We start from the raw sequence: 22,244 nt of genomic DNA on the forward strand, positions 1-22,244 counted from the left end.
GCACCTTTGTAGTCTTTCAACCACTCAAAGCACTTTTTGCTCTACTCTCACTACTTACAATACTACACTGGTGGCTGAGGCGAACTCCTGAGCCACAGCTTGATGGGGAGATGAATGTCTGAGCATTTGATTCTCTGTTAGGCAATATGCCAATGAGACTTAAGGATCAAATGTTGAAATCATATCAGATGGAGATATTTTTATTAAGTTACATGAATTAAAATATATGTAAACATTTAGTACCTCAGGCACTTTAAGGAGCTATCCAGTTTACCTTTTCACACACCTGTAGCTAGATTCTCTTTTCTGCAGCTAACCTGACTACAACTTAACTTCACATGGACAGCTTTCTAAAGGATAAAGTACTTACATCATTCTATCCAGTGCCTGTCACAGTGAAGAAAAAAAAATCTATGAAAGTAAGCTAATTCCCACATGGACTCCTAAAGTCTCTCTGCTGTCCAGCTTCCTCTCAGCTCTCCTCAGTCATAGCAGGCGGGTGTCTGTTCAGGATGCTAGCCAGTGTTTTGAATGGCTGTCCCCAGTCACCAAGGGAGCTAAAATCCCCTGCATCGTCAATTACCCATGACTCCTCTATGGAGCTAAGCGAGCCAGCCACCGAGCCATCACCCTCATAGGCATAGGTCGCCAGTGAATCATAGGGTGGGGCGGCATAACCTTGCTGATTATCCTCCAGCCGCTGTGCAATGAACTCCCTTATCATTTCAGCATCGCCTCCAATCACTCTACCACAGGAGGAGAGCGGAGCCTTGTTGCCGACAGCAGTGATAACACTGGCTGTTTGACGATGGATGTCGGGTGACCTGACATCGTCGCAGCGGCTGCTGAGATGCAGCAGAACACCATCTCCGTAGCCATTTCTCTCCTTCTTGGAGGTGGTGCTCTGAGTGCTGGTGCGGTGCGAGTGTGTGTTGCACAGAGTGCCCATGTCAAATGCATGAGTGTCAGCCTCGCCGCCACCCTCATCATCATAGTGGATGACATTATCACGGATATCCTCTTTTGATGTCATCAGGGTGTCTTTCTCTTTGTGGTGACTCTGGCCCATGTATAACGCTGCCATGACTGCAAAACACAGAGAAAAAGTGATGGGTAAGTGGAAAAATATCTATATACATGCAAAATGACTTTGTCTCAGCCTCTTATTCTTTATTTTTTTTCTTCACACTTCTATCATCCCTGGTCAGTTCTGGCCATATATACAGTATATACAGTGGTGGAAAAAAGTTTTTGGACACCCCATGCATTTGTGAAATATTGCATTAAGAATCACTCTTAGGTCTTCAAGTGCAATTTCTTTTAGTACAGTCACAGCCAAAATACTAAATAAATCCTAAAAAAAACATTAAAAACTTAAAATTGATTGGTTCCATAAAAATACATAGAAAAAAGACACAATTTTGTTGCCAAGCTTCGTGTCTACATAAAGCCAGCACATTTGAAAGTTCTTCAGACACAAAAATGGCTAAAACAAGGAACCTAACGCAGGAAACATGCCTGAAGATAAAGATTTTCAGCCAGGAAGGGTACAGCTGCCGCCAGATAGCCAGGAAGTGCAGATGCAGTCCTTCAGCAGTTGGATACACTCTGCAGAAATACAGACGAACCAACAGCTTGGAAGACAAACCAAGATCTGGGTGTCCAAGGGTTTCTTCAGCAAGAAATGACCGCATCCTGATCCGCACGTGCAGGCAAAACTGCCGAATGACATCACAACAGCTTCAGCAGCAGTGGTCAAACCAAACTGGTGTCCAGTGTTCCACCCGCACTGTACGTGGCCGACTTTTAGATCATGGCTTAAAGGTCCTACAAGACTATCAAGAAGCCCCTGATCAATGAGAGACAGAGGTTAGCCCGGCGTCGTTGGGCCCAGGCACACAAGAACTGGACAGCCAGGAATTGGAAGAAGATTTTGTGGTCAGATGAGTCCAGTTTCCAGCTTTATCTTCCTCCTACTAATGTGAGGGTACGCAGAAGGCCAGGCGAAGCATTATCTCCAGCATGTACAGTACCTACTGTCAAGCATGGTGGAGGCAGTATCATGGATTGGGGATGCATGAGTGCTGCTGGTGTTGGTCATCTCACTGTCTGTGATGGCACATTGAACTCTACCAAGTATTGTACCATTCTCGAAAGCCACATGCTCCCTTCTGCGCGTGCACTGTTCCGTCGAGGTAAAAACTGGATGTTTCAACAAGATAATGCCCCTTGCCACACATCCAAGGCCAGTAGAACTTGGCTGCAGGAGCACAATATCCAGGTCTTAGAGTGGCCAGCTCAATCCCGGACATGAGCCCCATTGAAAATCTGTGGTGGATTATCAAAAGGTCTGTTTCAAAGCATAAACCAAAGAATTTAGAAGAATGAAAAGCAGTAATTCAAGAAGAATGGGACAAGATTACCCCTCAACAGTGTGAAAGGCTCGTGGGGAACATGCCAGCCCGGATTAGACCTCTACTACGTGCCAATGGCAGGACTACTAAATATTAATTTGATGATGTGATGGTTTATTTATTTTTTGTTCAGTTTTGAACACATTCTCTGTTATTTGTTGACTTTGATACCGACAATGTTGAGAACTGACATATTGAAACTGTCAAGAATTTAGTTTTGTTAGTTTTTCTTGTTAGTTTTTTCTTGTTTGTATCTGTCTAATGCAGCCACACCTTTTGAAACACAAAAAAGATTTTTCCACAAATATTTCATGATAATATTTGAGATTGTGTAAAATTTTAAGGGTGTCCGAAAACTTTTTTCCACCACTGTGTATATATATATATATATATATATATATATATGTATATATACATACATACATACATACATATAATTAGGGCCCAAGCACCGATCGCAGGTGGGCCAAGACCCTATTGAAACTGCTCCGATAATTAGGGATCTTGGCCGAAGGATGACCTGTTTATTATTATTAGGGCCCGAGCGACGACGAAGTCGTCCGAGGACCCCATTGAAATCGCACTGTTTATTATTATTAGGGCCCGAGTAGTATGAGTGGGCGGAAGTTTGCTGAATAGATCAGCCTTTCACTGGGTGGAACGAGTGACCCGCTGAAGTCCCGCCCTACCACCTCTGGTTGTGTAGCAGTTTTCAACCGTTTTTAACACGTCCTTTACTAACTTTTGCGGTGTTTGATCTTGCCGGGATGTAGCCATTTTTCTGCCATGGTTCGCATCCTGTAGGTGGTATTTTTTGTGGGCGTGTTACATCAAAACCTGTTTCCCCCCGGCAATATTTTTGCAAGCGAAATACAAGCAGCCGGGGCATTTTGTTCTCCAATCTTAAAGTGAGAGCCAGTCCAGCCCTTTCTTTTCTTGAGAAAGGTCTGGTGAGCGAGACTAGGGCCCGAGTGACGACGAAGTCGTCCGTGGAGGACCCTATTGAAATCGCGCTGTTTATTAGGGCCCGAGCGACAACAAAGTCATCCAAGGACCCCATTGAAATCACGCTGTTTATTGTTAGGGCCCGAGCGACGATGAAGTTGTCCGCGGAGGACCCTATTGAAATCACGTTGTTTATTATTAGGGCCCAAGCGACGACGAAGTTGTCCGAGGACCCTATTGAAATTGTGCTGTTTATTATTATTATTATTCCGACATTTCATGTCCCAATTTCGCCCCTTTCCAAAATTTCAATATGCTTCTAACTTTCCACATTCGTCTGGCCACATCAGAAATTCGATATTTTTGGGCGGTTGCACATGGTCGACGCGAAATGCCAAAATAGTGCACCCTGAAAAATGTTCAAAATCCCCTCCCCATTAATGTTAGTTTGTTGGAGGCAAACAAAAATTGGTATGCACATGGATCATACTGAGGCGGACAAAAAAGTCTCTTGACGTCATGGTAAACTCCAAACAGGAAGTTGGCCATTTTGTTTTGATTTTTTTTGTCATGGCAATTTCCACAACTTAAATTTGAACGAACTCCTCACAGGGATTTCGTCCATCGACTTCAAATTGGCTACAGATCATCCACAGACCATGATGATCAAAAGTTGTGCTCTGCATGTCTGTAGGTCAAAGGGCATGGCTGCTAGGGTGTGACAAATTTTGGCGACGTTTCAGTTTCTCGCCATCAAATTTCGAACGGCTCTCACGCCCACATACTTGATTGTAGCAGCTTTAAACTTGCTCGAAATGATGATGGCTCGGCACTGAATTCCCCAATGTGTTAATATCCCACTTTACTCAAATCTGGTTACGCTTTTAGCACCACCTGGTGGATGAACAAAACATTGCATTTTTTCGCTCCTGCCAGGTTTTTTCTCCCTTCTCGCTTCGCGCCACAGCCCCCGCTTGCCTCAGGCCCCCGCGGTTGCATGGGGGAGTGAGGGCCCAATCACAGCTGTTTGCAGCTTTAATTATTTATTATTATTAGGGCCCGAGCACCTAGCGGTGCGAGGACCTTATTGAAATGCAAGGATTTTTTATTATTATTATTAGGGCCCAAGCACCCAGCGGTGCGAGTACCCTATTGAAATGCAAGGATTTTTTATTATGAGGGCCCAAGCACCTAGCGGTGCGAGGACCCTATTGAAATGCAAGGGTTTTTTTATTATTATTAGGGCCCAAGCACCTAGCGGTGCGAGGACCCTATTGAAACGCAAGGATTTTTTTATTATAAGGGCCCGAGCACCTAGCGGTGTGAGGACCCTATTGAAATGCAAGGATTTTTTATTATTATTATTAGGGCCTGAGCACCTAGCGGTGCGAGGACCCTATTGAAATGCAAGGATTTTTTATCATTATTATGATTATTAGGGCCCGAGCACCTAGCGATGCAAGGACCCTATGGAAATGCAACAATTTTTTATTATTATTATTATTATTAGGGCCCGAGCACCTAGCGGTGCGAGGACCCTATTTAAATGCAAGGATTTTTTATTATTAGGGCCCGAGCACCAAGCGGTGCCAGGACCCTATTGAAATGCAAGGATTTTTTATTATTATTATTAGGGCCCAAGCACCTAGCGGTGCGAGGACCCTATTGAAATGCAAGGATTTTTTATTATTAGGGCCCGAGCACCTAGCGGTGCGAGGACCCTATTGAAATGCAAGGATTTTTTATTATTATTATTATCATTATTATTATTATTCCTCCAAATGAATTGCCTTTTTGGGAGGCTTAACATACCCGAAAACTCATGAAACTTTGCACACATCTCACAACTGGTGAAAAATTTGATATTTTAAGGGTCTCGTGTGCGGGTTCCAAAAAATGGCTCAGTAGCGCCCCCTACAAAAGTTTGAGGAAACAGCCCCTGAAGCTAGTTTAACCTACATGTATGAAACTCGGCAGGCTTACGTAACGCCCAGATACGTACAAAAAAGCCTCTTGGAGGCATGCTCTAAACCCAACAGGAAGTCAGCCATTTTGAATTTACTGTGCAATTTTGGTGCATTTTTGGCCATTTCCAGGGGTCATAAATGAACGAACTAGTCCTAGAGATTTCATCCGATCGACTTCAAACCTTGGTCTGTCCCATCCCAAGACCTTGAAGATGAAAAGTTATCATAAGCTTGAGTTTTCGTCAATGCATGTGACCGTGGGATGGCGTCAAAGTTAGGGGTCTTGCCACTAAACAGGAAGTAGTTTATAACTCCAGCATATATGGTCCAATTTTGGCCAAACTTCACAGGATTGATGACAGTCCTGCCCTGAACACATCTACATGTCAATAATTAGAGATAAACATAGCGCCCCCTACTGGCAATGGGAAATGTCATGTTTTAGACTTTAATGTACATCTCCTACAGACTTGACCAGATCCACTTCAGACTTGGTGACAAAAGTCATAAGACGTTGATGATGCTTTATTGTGGAAACTGTGAGTTGTCGTCGAAGGGCGTGGCCACGGCCTGGTGGCGAACTTTGATGTTTCGCCGTGATGATAAACGTTGCTGTAACTTGACTCCACGTGGGAATATCTTGCCAAAACTTCACACATATGATGACAGTCCAGCCCTGAACACATCTACAGAGGAATTTTGAATCACCGCCATAGCGCCACCTACTGGCAACAGAAAGCTACTTTATACATTCTTTGATGTCCCGCTTCTAGCAGGTTAATCAGACCCACCTCAAACTTGCTGGTCTAAGTCCTTAGACCTTGATGATACTTAAAAATGAAGCTTTTTAGTTTTCATCAAATGCTGTCACCGTGGCGCTGCCTTGTTCGCCATCAAACACAATGTTGTTTTGAAGGGACAAGGGATGCTTGAAAACTCACCAAACGTGGCATACACGTCACAGGCCACAAGTCCTGTTGTCTGATGTGATTTTTGTGCTTTGATGCACCAAGATGGCTCAACAGCGCCCCCTAGAATATTTCAATTAAGCAGCCCCCAAAGCTGCTTTGACCTGCATGTATGAAACTTGGTAGGCACCTGTAACACTCTATTACGTACAAAAAAGTCTCTTGGAGCCATGCTCCAAACCCAACAGGAAGTCCGCCATTTTGAATTTACTTGTGCCACTTTCGTGCGTTTTTGCCCATTTCCAGGGCTTGTAAATTAACGAACTTGTCCTACAGATTTAATCAGATTGGCTCCAAACTTGGTGTATGTAAGCGTGAGTACGTTGTGACCAAAAGTTATCACAGGATTTGCCCAATGTTGAATGGCGCGCCCGCTGCCAAGCGTTGAATCTTGAGGTCTCACCATGAAAAACAAAATTGCTGTAGCTTTGGCATAAATGGTCCAATCTCCACCAAACTTCACATGATTCATATTAGTCCCGCCCTGAACACATTTTCATTACCATTTTGCCTGATAATCATAGCGCCACCTTGTGTCGAAAGGAAGTACTTCTTATCAGACACTTATCTTTGGATTAACCTGAAATTTCAATGCTGTGGTCTATATTTGATGTTCACAAACATGACATATAATTAGTGTCAATACGTGCTGCAGAGGGTTTAATTTTGAGGTCTCGCCATGAAACAGGAAATTGCTGCATTGTTGCCGTAAATGTTCTGATCTCCATCAAACTTCAGATGATTCACATTAGTTCTGCCCTGAAAACATTTATATGACCATATTGCCTGACACTCATAGTGTTAGCTAGTGGTGACAGGAAGTAGGTCTCAAACACTTATCTTTTGATTTATCTGAAAGTTAAATGCTGTGGTGTATATTTGATGTACAAAAACATGATGTATAATTAGTGCGCTCTCCAACTCCCTCTAGTGGAAAGAGGAAGTGATACAATATGTGAAATATGTCATTCCAGCACTGTATCAAAGATATGCAAACTCACTCCTGCATGCGATGTCTAACTTTGACAGAAATGAACTGACACGTCAGAAGACATCCTGCCAGCCCCCCCGATTTGCGTGAAGGTGTGAGGGCCTGTTCATCGCTGCTTGCAGCTTTAATTATTATTATTATTATTATTCCTCCAAATTAATTGCCTTTTTGGGAGGCTTAACATACCCGAAAACTCATGAAACTTTGCACACATCTCACAACTGGTGAAAAATTTGACATTTTAAGGGTCTCGTGTGCGGGTTCCAAAAAATGGCTCAGTAGCGCCCCCTACAAAAGTTTGAGGAAACAGCCCCTGAAGCTAGTTTAACCTACATGTATGAAACTCAGCAGGCTTATGTAACGCCCAGATACGTACAAAAAAGCCTCTTGGAGGCATGCTCTAAACCCAACAGGAAGTCAGCCATTTTGAATTTACTGTGCAATTTTGGTGCATTTTTGGCCATTTCCAGGGGTCATAAATGAACAAACTAGTCCTAGAGATTTCATCTGATTGACTTCAAACCTTGGTCTGTCCCATCCCAAGACCTTGAAGATGAAAAGTTATCAAAAGCTTGAGTTTTCGTCAATGCGTGTGACCGTGGGATGGCGTCAAAGTTAGGGGTCTTGCCACTAAACAGGAAGTAGTTTATAACTCCAGCATACATGGTCCAATTTTGGCCAGACTTCACAGGATTGATGACAGTCCCGCCCTGAACACATCTACATGTCAATAATTAGAGATAAACATAGCGCCCCCTACTGGCAATGGGAAATGTCATATTTTAGACTTTAATGTACATCTCCTACAGACTTAACCAGATCCACTTCAAACTTGGTGAAAAAAGTCATAAGACGTTGATGATGCTTTATTGTGGAAACTGTGAGTTTTCGTCAAAGGGCGTGGCCACGGCCTGGCGGCGAACTTTGATGTTTCGCCGTGATGGTAAACGTTGCTGTAACTTGACTCCACGTGGGAATATCTTGCCAAAACTTCACACATATGATGACAGTCCAGCCCTGAACACATCTACAGAGGAATTTTGAATCACCGCCATAGCGCCACCTACTGGCAACAGAAAGCTACTTTATACATTCTCTGATGTCCCGCTTCTAGCAGGTTAATCAGACCCACCTCAAACTTGCTGGTCTAAGCCCTTAGACCTTGATGATACTTAAAAATGAAGCTTTTTAGTTTTCATCAAACGCTGTCACCGTGGCGCTGCCTTGTTCGCCATCAAACACAATGTTGTTTTGAAGGGACAAGGGATGCTTGAAAACTCACCAAACGTGGCATACATATCACAGGTCACAAGTCCTGTTGTCTGATGTGATTTTTGTGCTTTGATGCACCAAGATGGCTCAACAGCGCACCCTAGAATATTTCAATTAAGCAGCCCCCAAAGCTGCTTCGACCTGCATGTATGAAACTTGGTAGGCACCTGTAACACTCTATCATGTACAAAAAAGTCTCTTGGAGCCATACTCCAAACCCAACAGGAAGTCCGCCATGTTGAATTTACTTGTGCCACTTTTGTGCGTTTTTGCCCATTTCCAGGGCTTGTAAATTAACGAACTTGTCCTAAAGATTTAATCAGATTGGCTCCAAACTTGGTGTATGTAAGTGTGACTACGTTGTGACCAAAAGTTATCACAGGATTTGCCCAATGTTGAATGGCGCGCCCGGTGCAGAGCGTTGAATCTTGAGGTCTCGCCATGAAAAACGAAATTGCTGTAGCTCTGGCATAAATGGTCCCATCTCCACCAAACTTCACATGATTCATATTAGTCCCGCCCTGAACGCATTTTCATTACCATATTTCGTGATAATCATGCACGCTGCAGAGGGTTTACTTTTGATGTCTCGCCATGAAACAGGAAATTGCTATAAATTTGGAGTAAATGGTCCACCAAACTTGACATGATTCATATCTGTCCCACTCTGAACACATTTATATGACAAGATTCCATGATAGTCATAGCGCCACCTACTGGTGAAAGGAAGTACTTCTTGCCAGACACTTATCTTTGGATTAACCTGAAATTTCAGTGCTGTGGTGTGTATTTGATGTACACAAACATGACATATTATTAGTGTCTATGCACGCTGCAGAGGGTTTAATTTTGATGTCTCGCCATGAAACAGGAAATTGCTATATTTTTGCCATAAATGTTCTGATCTCCATCAAACTTCAGATGATCCATATTAGTCCTACCCTGAAAACATTTATATGACCATATTTCCTGATACTCATAGTGCTACCTAGTGGTTACAGGAAGTAGGTCTCAAACACTCATTAGGGATGGGTTACGATATTCGAATTTCGAATAGTCGTTTTATTTTTGAAAAATTGATTTTTTAATGCAACTATTACTATTCGCCGTCTAATTTCTCCCCCTATATTTGACATGCAATTCAGCTCCTAACCGCACGAGGGCAGTCTAGGATTGCTACAGCGGAGTGAGATGGGCTACCAGCTAGTTTGATGCTCTTCTACAAACAGGAGAAACATGCAGAGACTACTACTCCGTGAGGAATGTCCGCAGTCATTTGGGCTTTCATAGTCGAGCGCACTTCCGCGTTGTAGTTTCCTGTAAAAATGTCCATGAAAAATCCCTGCGATGTGAAAAATAAATGCCGAGCAGTCACCGGTGTGCGCGCACAGGGCTTGCGGACGTCCGCTTTAAGTCCACGCGGACCTCTGCGGAGTCCGTACCGCCCGAGTATGTTCGGGCCTTTCAAGATGAATGGATCTCTGTGTGCGTGGCTCCGGGGGGCAATTATTCGAAAAATTGTCGAATAGTTGCCACGATTTTCGAATAGTGTTTTTGCTTGTGTTGCCCATCCCTAACACTTATCTTTAGATTTATCTGAAAGTTAAATGATGTGGTGTATGTTTGATGTATAAAGACATGATGTATAATTACTGTGCTCTCCAATTCCCCCTAGTGAAAAGAGGAAGTGATATAAAATGTGAAATATGTCATTCCAGCACTGTATCAGGGATATGCCAAGTCACTCCTGCATGCAATGTTTAACTTTGACAGAAATGAATTGAAACGTCAGAAGACATCCTGCCACCACCCCCCCCCCCCCCCCCCCGAGCTGCATGAAGGTGCGAGGGCCCGTTCATCGCTGCTTGCAGCTTTAATTATTATTATTGTTATTACGAACATGTAAACTCCAATTTGGCCTCTTTTTCAAAATCAAAAACTCACCAAAATTGGCACATGCGTCTCGTCTGGCGAAAAATTTGATATTTCGGCAGTGTTGTATGTGGACGGGGCCAAATGGCGACATAGCGCCCTCTAGAAAATTTCGTGCCTTGAGCCCCGCCTGTGAGTTTCACCTACAGGTATGAAAATTGGTGGGCTTATAGAACATGCCAATACGCACAAAAAATCCTCTTGGAGCCATGCCGTCAACCCAACAGGAAGTCGGCCATGTTGATTTTAATTTTTGACATGTTTGAACTCCTCCTCCTAGGGATTTCGTCCGATTGACTTCAAAGTTGGTACAGATCATCCTGAGAACATGCTGATCAAAAGTTATTAAAAACTTTTCTCTATGTCAAGGGGCGTGGCCGCTAGGGCGTGACAAACTTTGGCGACTTTTCGTTTTCCCGCCATTGAATTTCGAACAGACCTCACGCCCACATACTTGATCTCAGCAGCTTCAAACTTGCTGGACATGATGATGGCTTCGCCCCAAATGGCCCAATATGTTAATATCCCATCTTACTCATAGCGCCCCCCAGTGGTAACAGGAAGTGACCAGTTTTTACTTTAACATGTACTAATGCCACAAACTTGACCGCATCAACTTCATTCCACTTCTAATGCATGCAGAACAAGTTGGTGAAGCTACCTTATGAACGCCGTGAAGCTACGTCTAATGGTGTCCATGTGGCGGCGTAGCAACTATCGATCCCTCGCCACTAAATACATTTGGCTTTTTGATGGCTTCACCGACCTCATATCTTCATGAAAATTGATACACAGGTCAAGAATGGCAAGCTCTTACATCTGATAGGGGCGCCGCCCATGGGGGGGACAAAATGCTCATACTCACTGTAACTCATAGCGCCCCCCTTGTGGAAACAGGAAATGCTATATTTTTCAATTGATAAAAACCAACCACATGCTCAAATACATTTTGTGGCCACGTATTTATCAAGTTGATGAACCTCCACAGTGACACACATGTGCTTTCATGTAACAGGCTGCCCATGGCGACTTTTGATCCTTCATCATGGAATGTCAAGTCCTTATAACTCCATCATGCATTGCTCTTATTGGCCACAATTTGATGTGTGTGATCATGGTCTGCCCCTGAACACATCTGCATGGCAATATATTGGTCTTACTCATATAATCAAAATTGGCATGTATGTCAGGACTGGCGAAAAATTTGATAAAATGAAAAAATTGACCCCAAAAGTGCAAAAATGGGCTCTCTAGCGCCAACTAGACACACAAAAATGGCCACTGAAGCCCATAGCAATGTTGTAGAAAGATTAAGCCAAAACTGGCTTGTTCGTCTCATCAAGACCTACAAATCATGTGCTGACCCTGAAGACAAACTTCCTTATTTGTAAAGTGTATTTCTATCTGTGTGGTGGTGAATAAACTCACTCTGCACTGGCTCCCTGTGAAATCCAGAATTGAATTTAAAATCCTACTGTTAACTTATAAAGCTAAATGGTCAGGATCCGTCATATCTTAGAGAGCTCATAGTGCCATATTATCCTACCAGAACACTGCGCTCTGAGAATGTCCTGTTACTGCATCTTGCTAACTCGGCCATACTGCATGTCACTAATTTGGCTGCTTCTCCGGAGCCTTTGTGCTCCACTATCTCGCAGGTTAACTTATATCGCAGCGGTGCCTGGATAGTGTGACATGTGTGGTTGTGCTGCTGCCGTGGTCCTGCCAGATGCCTCCTGCTGCTGCTGTTATCATTAGTCATACTTCTACTGTTATTATACACATATGATTATTGTCACATACATATACTATCAGATATTAATATATACTTTAAACATATTGTACCACAATAGCCAGAATCATAATTATAATATTATTACTTTCAGTAATGTTGTAAGCTACTGTCATTACCATCTGTCCTGCATCTCTCTCTGTCTCTGTCTCGCTCTCTGTCTTTCTTTCTGTCTCATTGTGTCATACGGATTACTGTTAATTTATTATGCTGATCTGTTCTGTACGACATCTATTGCACGTCTGTCCGTCCTGGAAGAGGGATCCCTCCTCAGTTGCTCTTCCTGAGGTTTCAACTATTTTTTTTCCCCGTTAAAGGGTTTTTTTGGGGGAGTTTTTCCTTATCCGCTGCGAGGGTCTTGAGGACAGAGGGATGTCGTATGATGTAAAACCCTGTGAGGCAAATTGTGATTTGTGATATTGGGCTTTATAAATAAAATTGATTGAATTGAACTGATTGACCTTTTGTCATGCATTACCTTGTTGTCGGCTCATTTTTATGTTACACTTCCCGACCCCTAGAAGGGTGCGTAACAGGCACGCATGTCAGGACTGGCGAAAAATTTGAGAAAATGAAAAAAACTGACCCCAAAAGTTCCAAAATGGGCTCTCTAGTGCCACGTAGACACACTAAAATGGCCACTGCGGCCCGTAGGAATGTCGTAGAAAGATCAAACAAAAACTGGCTTATTCGTCTCATGAAAACCTACAAAACACTGACACCCCTGACCTAAATCCAACAGTAAGTGAGCTTGAGCCTCTGAAAGTGTGGAGAAATTGTCAGCTGTGAGCTAGAGTGGAGAGGGGTGTAAAATCATCTAAAACATTTGTCTTTAACTGTCTACGTGAGCTGGAGGCCGAAACGGCGTGAGTCCGAGGTCCCACCCAATGCTGCTTGCAGCTTTAATTTGTGTTTATTTGCAGGTTGTTGTTGCTCTGACTGAACTACTGAATGTGTCTGTATTGTTCTCTGGACATTTTTTCCTTCAATAAAATCACAGAAGATTAAAAGTTCACTATATTATTGATCAGTCTGACTTTTACCTGCAGATGAAATGTGCTATAATTCCTTAAAACCATTATGTTTCCACTTTTGATGTTTTTATGGTTGGTCCTCGTTTGCTGACGCTGCTGGTATATTACAGTTAATAGAACACTGATTAGAAAATTGATGAGTCTATCTTTACACTGTATTTGCAGCAACAGTGTTGCTTTTTGCAATATAATAATAATAGCAGGAACATGGGGCAATAGGTGATTTGGAATCATAGATCGAGAATCTGGAAAATCTACTACTTTTTAAGGCTACTTGTTAATTAATTTTGTTTTCCTGTGGTTTAGAGGTCAACTATGGATACTCGGCTGTGAGAATTTTTGATGTAGTGCAAACTTGAAGAAGATGTGATCCAGACTCTTGAAAAAGAAAATGTAGGCCACTGCAGCTGCTGTCTTTGCTTGCCAGGTGTGTGTGTGTGTGTTGTATATTTTTTTCCAAACAGAAAATTAATATTGACTGAAAGTTTGTTTAGAACATGGTCTAGTCTAGTAGGAAAGTATGGTTCCCATGTACCCCATGGATATATTTATCTGCCATACATTTTTGGAATCCTTAGGGTGTCTACTTAACAAATTTTGATGTTCCCCGCTCCAAATATTGTCCCATGATAACGTTTGGTGGCCATTTTTGCGGCAATTTCGCATTTCAGACGAAAATTGAGAATTTACATATCTTTTGAATTACACATCGCAAAGACAAATGAACCAATTTTTCCATATAATTTTGGCATGAGAAAGTGATTGGTATAATTGGTATAAAGTGTTATTATCAAGATTCTAACAAGTTATATACATCAAAACCTGGAAAATATAAAAAAAATCTGTATATTATATTACTATACATATGTATTATATATATATATATATATATATATATATATATATATATATATATATATATACTATGTATAATATAAAGGTAATACATATATGTATAGCCAAAATATTATTCATATAGGTCATAACCTCTATATTATATCTAAATTTATATGTATGATACAAATTTACTTATAATAACTCGTCTAGGTTGGTGGAAATAGCACTGGAACATACTGTTAAAAATGCACTGCTGGCTTATGTAGATAGAGAAAGAAAGAAAGCAAGAAAGCAAGAAAGACATAAAGAAAGAAATACTAATTAAATGAATGAATATAAATATAACCCAACTATCTCTCATATGATGCTTGATACATATGTGATATTACACATCTTGTAATAGTCCATCTATACATCCATCCACCCATCCATCTTCAACTGCTTATCCGGGATTGGGTCGCGGGGGCAGCAGCTCCAGCAGGGAACCCCAAACTTCCCTTTCCCGGGCCACATCGTCCAGCTCTGACCGGGGGATCCCGTGGCATTCTCAGGCCAGTGTGGGGATATAATCTCTCCACCTGGTCCTGGGTCTGCCCTGTGGTCTTCCCCCATTTTAGCCTCCCTCCACTGGCTCCCTGTGCACTATCGAATCATTTTTAAAACTCTCCTCTTTGCTTTTAAATCCCTCAATGGCCTTGCTCCACCCTACCTCTCTGACCTGCTTCAGCCCTATGAGCCTACTCGGTCTTTCCAGTCTGCTGATCAGCTGTTCCTTGTCGTTCCCAAAACAAGGCTGAAACTCAGAGGGGATCGGGCTTTTGCAGTCGCAGCTCCTAAACTTTGGAACGAGTTGCCCATTCACATCAGGCAGGCCCCTTCACTGCCTGTTTTTAAATCAAGGCTAATAACGCACCTTTTTCTCCTTGGCCTTTGACACAGTATGAGATGTTAGCATACTGATTGTATTGTTCTGCATTGCATTGCTGTTTGTTTGTGTATAACATGTTTTTATGCGTTATATTTTTTAGTGCTTTTGTACAGCACTTTGGCCAAACTGTGATATTTATTTAAAGTGCTTAATAAATAAAGTTGGTATGGTATGGTATGGTATGGTATTATATTGTATGTTCCAGAGCTATTTCCACCAACCTAGACAAAATATTATTAGTAAAATTATATATATAAATTTAGATAATATAGAGGTTATGACCTATATAAATATTTTGGTTATACATATACATATATGGTATTACCTTTATATTATACATAGTATATATACTACATATATATAGCACGGCTGTATGTTAACTTTTTTAGCCCATAGCACTGGTGTTACAGAGGATGAAAATTTTGTAGCACAGGCCAGAAAGTTTGTAGCACCTGTCACGATAACAAATTTTGCTGGGCAATTAATTACTTCAGAAGATATTGCGATAAGTGATATTGTGCTTTTAAGACCATTTTTATTATTGCTGTAATTTTGCTGTTTTTAGACCATTTTTTAAACTTATATAGGCCTAATGATAATAAAGGCATAATGACACAAGACCACCCTTTTAAAGAGAAATAAACATTTATTTAACAAGAATATTTACGAATGCAAAAAAAAGAAAATTTAAATATCCGAAATAACACGTAAAAATAGCAAAATAAATAAAGACCTTATAAACACACAAAAAAAAACATTGACTATCAGTCTGTCACTCTCAGGTGTGCAGTTAAGTTGGTCATATTCACTCTTTTTGTTGAGATGGTTTTAGAGCAAACCCGGCATACCAGCTCATCCAAATTACTGGGCTCCCCTCTGTCATTTGGTTTAAATCCAAAATACTCCCACACAGGGGCCGTGGCATTTGGTTTAGGAACAAGTTCCATGTCTTTCTCTTACACTCAACTCTCTGTTTTTTTCTCCGCCTTGTCTCCCCCTCACGAAGATCGCACTGTGTCTGTATGTGTAGCCTATAGCCCCGCCTCCCCCACAGAGACATAGAGACTCAATGACAAGAGCTTTCCCTTTGTTTATTACGCTAATGAACCAACTCACCTGACTGCCAGACAATGCATGGCAGTGAACGCTCTTGTCGTCTAGTGAAAAAAACGGAAAAAAAAAAAGACCACACACACAAGCGGCTTGCAAGCAGTCTGTCGCACACATGCTACTAGCCATCGCACGTGCAACATATATGTCACACTGTACGGCCCTATATAGTAATTTGCCAAAATTATATAGAAAAATGGGTTCATTTGTCTCTGTACGATGTGTAATTCAAAAAATATGTCAATTCTCGATTTTCTTCAGAAATGCGAAATTGCTGCAAAAATGGCCGTCCAACAGTATCATGGGACAATATATCCAATATGGACAATATCCATGGGGTGCATGGGAACCATACTTTCCTACTAGACTAGTCACACCAGAACAGATAGGCTCAACGCACAAATTCAGATTGGGCCTGCATTCAGTTTTTCAACATATTCTTTCAGACTTCTAGCTGCAAAAGTATGCACACTCTTAAAAATGTTATATGTTTTAATTTTTAATGTAATCAAATACATCTTGTAAAAAATGTTATCAAAAGTATATCACATGAAGAACTAATGATGTGAATAACTACACACTTTATAGCTACATTCTTAACTTCCTTTAAATATCCATTGGCATTCTATATTATGCATATGTATGTATTAATTAATTGACAGCTCCTTGCTAGATTGAATGGTTTTGTTATTTTAACTACATTGCTCGTTGTGCCTTTACTTATGTGGGGCATTTTATTTTATCTGCTTTTAAAGTGGTTGCTGTGTTCTTTCACAATCAAATGGTAAGCTTAAAGGGATAGTTCGGATTTTTTGAAGTGGGGTTGTATGAGGTATTGATTGATTGATTGACTTCTTTATTGATAATGAACACGTATCCATACATACACAGGCCCACCATTATCAAAAGGATACAAAACACAATAAAGCTGGAAGCTTATTTCCATTGTGGTCCTTAGGGTGATTGAGTGTTGAGCATACTGATAGGTGAAATTATTGGATGCGTGAGAGTGAGTAAAGGTAAGGGTGAATTTCAACGCTGCACCTGTTGACACTGTGGAAAAAGCATGTGTGCCTTCCACACAGAGCGCTGTCTACTGCAGGTACTCTGACTAGGCATAAGTAAAGCTCCACTTCAAAAAACCTGACCTATCCCTTCAATGCAGATAACTATTTTGATACCAAAATCCAATTGATTAAGCATGTTTTATATTATTATTACAGTTGTTTGTAGCAACCCCAGTAGAAACAAGAATGTGAGCCTTGACTGATGTTTTCAAGGTGTTTAAAAATTAGTGAGCTGTTAAAACCCCCAGGTCCTCTTTATTAGGACTAACGTTGTTCCTGTTGGGCCCATTTTTGGGCCCTATGATCCTAACCCATACCACGTAAAAGTAAAAATATGTATTACAATTTTTTTTTATATTTGCTTAATTTTATTTGTTTTCTGATGTGTAATGTGTTATTTCATCAATATATTTATAAATTAACCCTTTCATGACTTGTTTTAATGATGGAGCGCTAATATCTTCATAAAAAAATGTTGAAAAATTCCAATAAATCAAAAATAATAATCTGATTTACTCCTACTATTATTGGAACAGGCATATGCCTGCCTTTGAACAGTGTCCACACTGATTTGTTTGCATAAAGTTTGTTGAAGGGTTTTTTCATTTTATATGGGCATGCGCAGTCAATTTTAGGTGGCGTGTCAGCGAAATGGCCTGATCACATGACTTTCTGTGTCAAGCTGAGCTGTCATTGGGCACAAATCGCCAAGAGGGGATTTCAAAGATCATTATACTTTTTATTTGACCTTGATCGACCGAGGGGAAGCAGTGTAATCTGATATTTTAGATCAGAGTTTTGAAAAAAGCGTCAAATCTTTTAGCGGTCTCCCTCGTGCATCTTAGCAGGGAAGCGAGGCAGCATTATCAGGGAGCGCTGTGGGAGCACCCGCTGAGAGAACCGGGGTGGATCTCCGGGTCTGAAACTACCGTGACTTGTTTTAGTTTTACAGCTGCTGCTTGCAAATGAAGATAATAGTTAGATCAGAGTTTTGAAAAAAAAAAACGTAATTTTTTTCAGTGGTCTCCCTCGCGCATCTTCGTGGGGAAGCGAGGCGGTATTCCCTGCAAGTGCTCTGGGAGGCTCCGCTGATAGAACCGGGCTGGATCTCCGGGTCTGGAGCTGCTGCGACAAGTTTTAGTTTTACAGCTGCTGCTTGCAAATAAAGATAATATGTCAACTCCCTTCAAGTCACACATGCATATGTGCAGTTTCCTCCATGCATATGCGCAGTTTCCTCCTCTTGTATCTGGCCAGGTAGGGGCCAACGGTGCATGGGGGGGAGCAGCCTGTCACTGCCTGTTTTTTTGCAAAGGTGCTACAATGTTATTCCTGAATGAATTTTCAAAAATTGCTTAGAAACCTATATTTTGACTTTCCCTGTTGTGAATTAAGCCATGAAAATAGAAAAATCATCTTCCTGGGAAAAAATAACCACCAGGTAAAAATGTGTGTTTTTTGCATTTATAATGGGTTTCAATAGGGCCCATCTTTGGCCATAACAGGAGAACAGGGCCCAAAGTTGTATACAGCGCATTTTAAGGTGTAGACAGGAGATCTTCCATGAGCATGATGTACCCTGGAAAAGTGACCTCTGTGCAACCTATGAACTTTATAGCATGATCACAGCCAAAATGACAACCAAATGAAAAAGAGGGCGTGCCCATTTATGGGCCAACAGGACCAGATAACTTTATTTTGTAACTATCAGTATGGGGCTGGCTAACAGGAGGTTTGAAAACTGTTCTTATCCTGTTATTACGTACAAAATACAACCTGTTCTGTTTTTGACTATGGCGTATTTTGAAAAAGACCAATGAACCATTCAAGTTTGTACAAAATTTTGATGTCGTCTGTGTTACATTCTTTACACTTGAACATTTCTAATGACACCACCCATAGTTATTTTACACCTCAATTTCCAGTGTTGTAAATGTGTTGTGATTTGTTATGGAAGACACAATTCTTTATCAAACATTGGATTGTGATTTTTTCCACCGTTATTAAAACAGAGACTCAGGAAACATAAGGAGCATTGATGATACAACCATCATAATGATATACTATACAGTAGCCTACTTGGTCTTCTTGTCAATTGATCATAACATTAGATTTATGATGTCATTGCCAGGCTGTGTGGTTGCTGTCCAGGGTTCTATTGTCGTTGTTACAGAGGGATACATTTTTTGTGTTACCATTTAGGTGATGCCAATAAGATTTCAGTTTACTTTTGTTTGAACTTTACCCTAAAGCAAAATACCAAAAACATATAACAACATATTTTGGTTTATGAAAAGTAATATGTACATTATGCTGTAATAATATTTACTAAAGTACCGAATGTACAACATGATTTGTATGCTTTTGTCCATTTAATTTACCTCAAATAGGGCGCCGGTGACTTAGTGGTAGAGCAGGCGCCCCATGTACAAGGCTGTTGCCGCAGCGGCCTGAGTTCAACTCCGGCCTGTGGCCCCTTGCTGCATGTCACTCCCTCTCTCTCTCCCCCCTTCACGCTTGTCTGTCCTATACATTAAAGGCTAAAAAGACCCCCCCCCCCCCCCACCACCACCAAAAAAAAAAAAGCCATGTCCCTCAAATGAAAATATAAATCGAGTGCCTGGGACATGGTAGATAGGAACCCCAAGCTTGACTCCTCCATTATTATTGTGCACAAATCAAACACATCCATGTCACATGGGACCGAACTTAAAAATGTGCAGCTGTCTTTACATGTGGTCACATTTTAAGTCAGTGGAACAAGATAGTCTTCTGCACCCCAAAGGTGAGGGGCCATGTACATGACATCAGGTATCCCACTGGGCGCATTGGTGTTCTTGGAGGGCCTTATACGTTTGTGTTAAACAAATAAAAGTAAATTGCATTGTTATGTGTCTTATTTTCACAACAGTCTAAAGAATCAATACATCGCACACATTAAATAAACATAAACTCACAGTGGCTTAAATCTCTAAGATTACATGACGGTAATGCAGAGTTGATGATACAGTTTCAGGGTTTCTTGCTGTGATCATAATATAGGCAATTTACCTTAATGATTGGCAATGAACAGAACTGTGACAGAGCTTTGTCAACGAAATCCCCACTGAAGAATCCCTCATCCTTCAGTTCTCCTAGAAGCGTGATCCAGGGTTTGATTCCTTCTTTTCTCATCACTCCCCACCAGCTCTCAATTCTCTACTTGTCCCTGTGATGTAGCTTCTCTCCGCTGCTCTGTCATCCACATCATTTCTCAATAAACCGCTGAATGTGTCTGACCACCACATTCTCAGTATTCATGTCAGTTCGTACAAGTCTGGAACAGCCCCCACAGCGCTCCACTGCTTCCACAAAGTACCCCCTGATAACTTTTCGGGTCGCTGTTAGTGAGGGTTAGTGATATTGCGTGAGAACCCATCGATGCAGCCATTAATGTATATCCCATATGGCTTCAGTTTGTCATATGAGTCTATGTGCCACACAAAGTAAGGTCTCTGAGCAAAATATTGCCTCCTCCTGAGACGTCTGGTTTGGCACACTTGGGAACCAGTGGGTCCAGTAGAGTGAGTAGGATCCTGATGCCTTCTTTTGTGATAGAAATACCGTGTTGTTTACACTTTGTATACATCCACCGGTAACCATGATCCTTTCCAGAGCCTTGCAGTTGGTCAACAATGAAATCTATCTCGGAGTCCAAGTCGTACCTCTGCCAGTAAAGCAACCTGGCTCTCAATAGTCTATTTAAATGCCTCTCGGTAATAATGATTCCTTGAAATGCCAGGCTTTTCAGAATGTCTTTGTAGCTCATCCCCAGCCTAAACTAAAACTCAATCATACTATCCCTGTCCATCATGTAGCTTTAACCCCTCTTCCTCTACCTTACCGTTTCTAGGGAAGGTGCGCTCGATTTGCTTACCCAGTTGTCCAAGAATTATATTAATATTATTAATTAGTATTTCGTGTGCACATTACACCTATTTTGTGGCCATAAATTTAATGGTTTTTTTCCCATGTAATGTCTGGGGCTCCGTACTAATCTGTCTTCAAAAAAATAATCCACTGAAAGCCATGCAAGAAATATACACAATATGAACAATATAGAGAAATATACAATCACATATACAATATATATTTTTTTATCTTAATTTCCCAGGTTTCTATTTGTCTGGTCAAACCCTGTCTGTATGTACCAATGCAAAATATCTAGGCCACATCATCAATGATAAGATGGAGGATGATGCTGACATGCTTAGACAGAGAAGAATGCTATATGTCCAAGCCAATATGTTAGTGAGAAAATTTCACTACTGCTCTGGCGAAGTGAAGGTGAACTTGTTTAGAACTTACTGCACCCCTATGTACACGGCCCCCCTTTGGGTGAGGTATAAGAAAGAGAGCTTACGTAAACTCCAGGTTGCATATAATGACTGTCTCAGAATCCTGCTCAAGCAGCCCAGGGGTAGTAGTGCCAGCAAGCTTTTTTGTGATTTAGGGATAAACACCTTCCAGGCCACCCTGAGAAGACTGATGTTGGAGAAGACTGCAGGGGTCCCAGAATAATCTTATTATACAGCTGACCAACCCTAGGTGTAGTTCTGTTAGATACCAATCCTATATGTGGAAACACTGGTATTTGTGCCTTTTATAAAATGTGTATAAGCACTTTTTAAATTGCATTTTTTTTGCTGCTCTTATTTATTAGATGCCTTTTACTGAATATGCACAAGTACTTTTTTTATATAATGTGATATAATGGCTTTTTACTGTATTTTTGTTTTATGTACTGTATGTGATTGTATGTTTATTTGGATGTTGGAGTCTGCAATAAAGTTTGATTGATTGATTAATTGAATATAATTTTAAGATGTTTCTTTCAAGAGAATGAGACAGATGAAGTCAGAGTGACCTTTGACCACCAAATCAGCCTTCAGCCTTCAGAGCTGGTAACAGGGAGGAGGTGAGAACATTACAGGGGGAACTGAAGATG

General features: G+C 41.2%; 1 protein-coding gene across 5 annotated transcripts in view; it reads right to left on the reverse strand.

The window, feature by feature from the left end:
* Positions 1 to 249: 249 nt before the first annotated feature.
* The window catches only part of LOC125902789 (cadherin-12-like), a 286,220-nt gene continuing 264,225 nt past the window's right edge, over positions 250 to 22,244 (reverse strand). For all 5 annotated transcript variants that reach the window (XM_049599389.1, XM_049599391.1, XM_049599392.1 and 2 more), the window contains one exon: positions 250 to 1,086. In XM_049599389.1, coding sequence (XP_049455346.1) covers positions 473 to 1,086 — 614 coding nt within the window. In that variant the 3' untranslated portion in view covers positions 250 to 472. The remainder of the gene's footprint in view (positions 1,087 to 22,244) is intronic.

This window comes from Epinephelus fuscoguttatus, linkage group LG15 (genome assembly GCF_011397635.1).
Source record: "Epinephelus fuscoguttatus linkage group LG15, E.fuscoguttatus.final_Chr_v1".
Lineage (NCBI taxonomy): Eukaryota > Metazoa > Chordata > Actinopteri > Perciformes > Serranidae > Epinephelus > Epinephelus fuscoguttatus.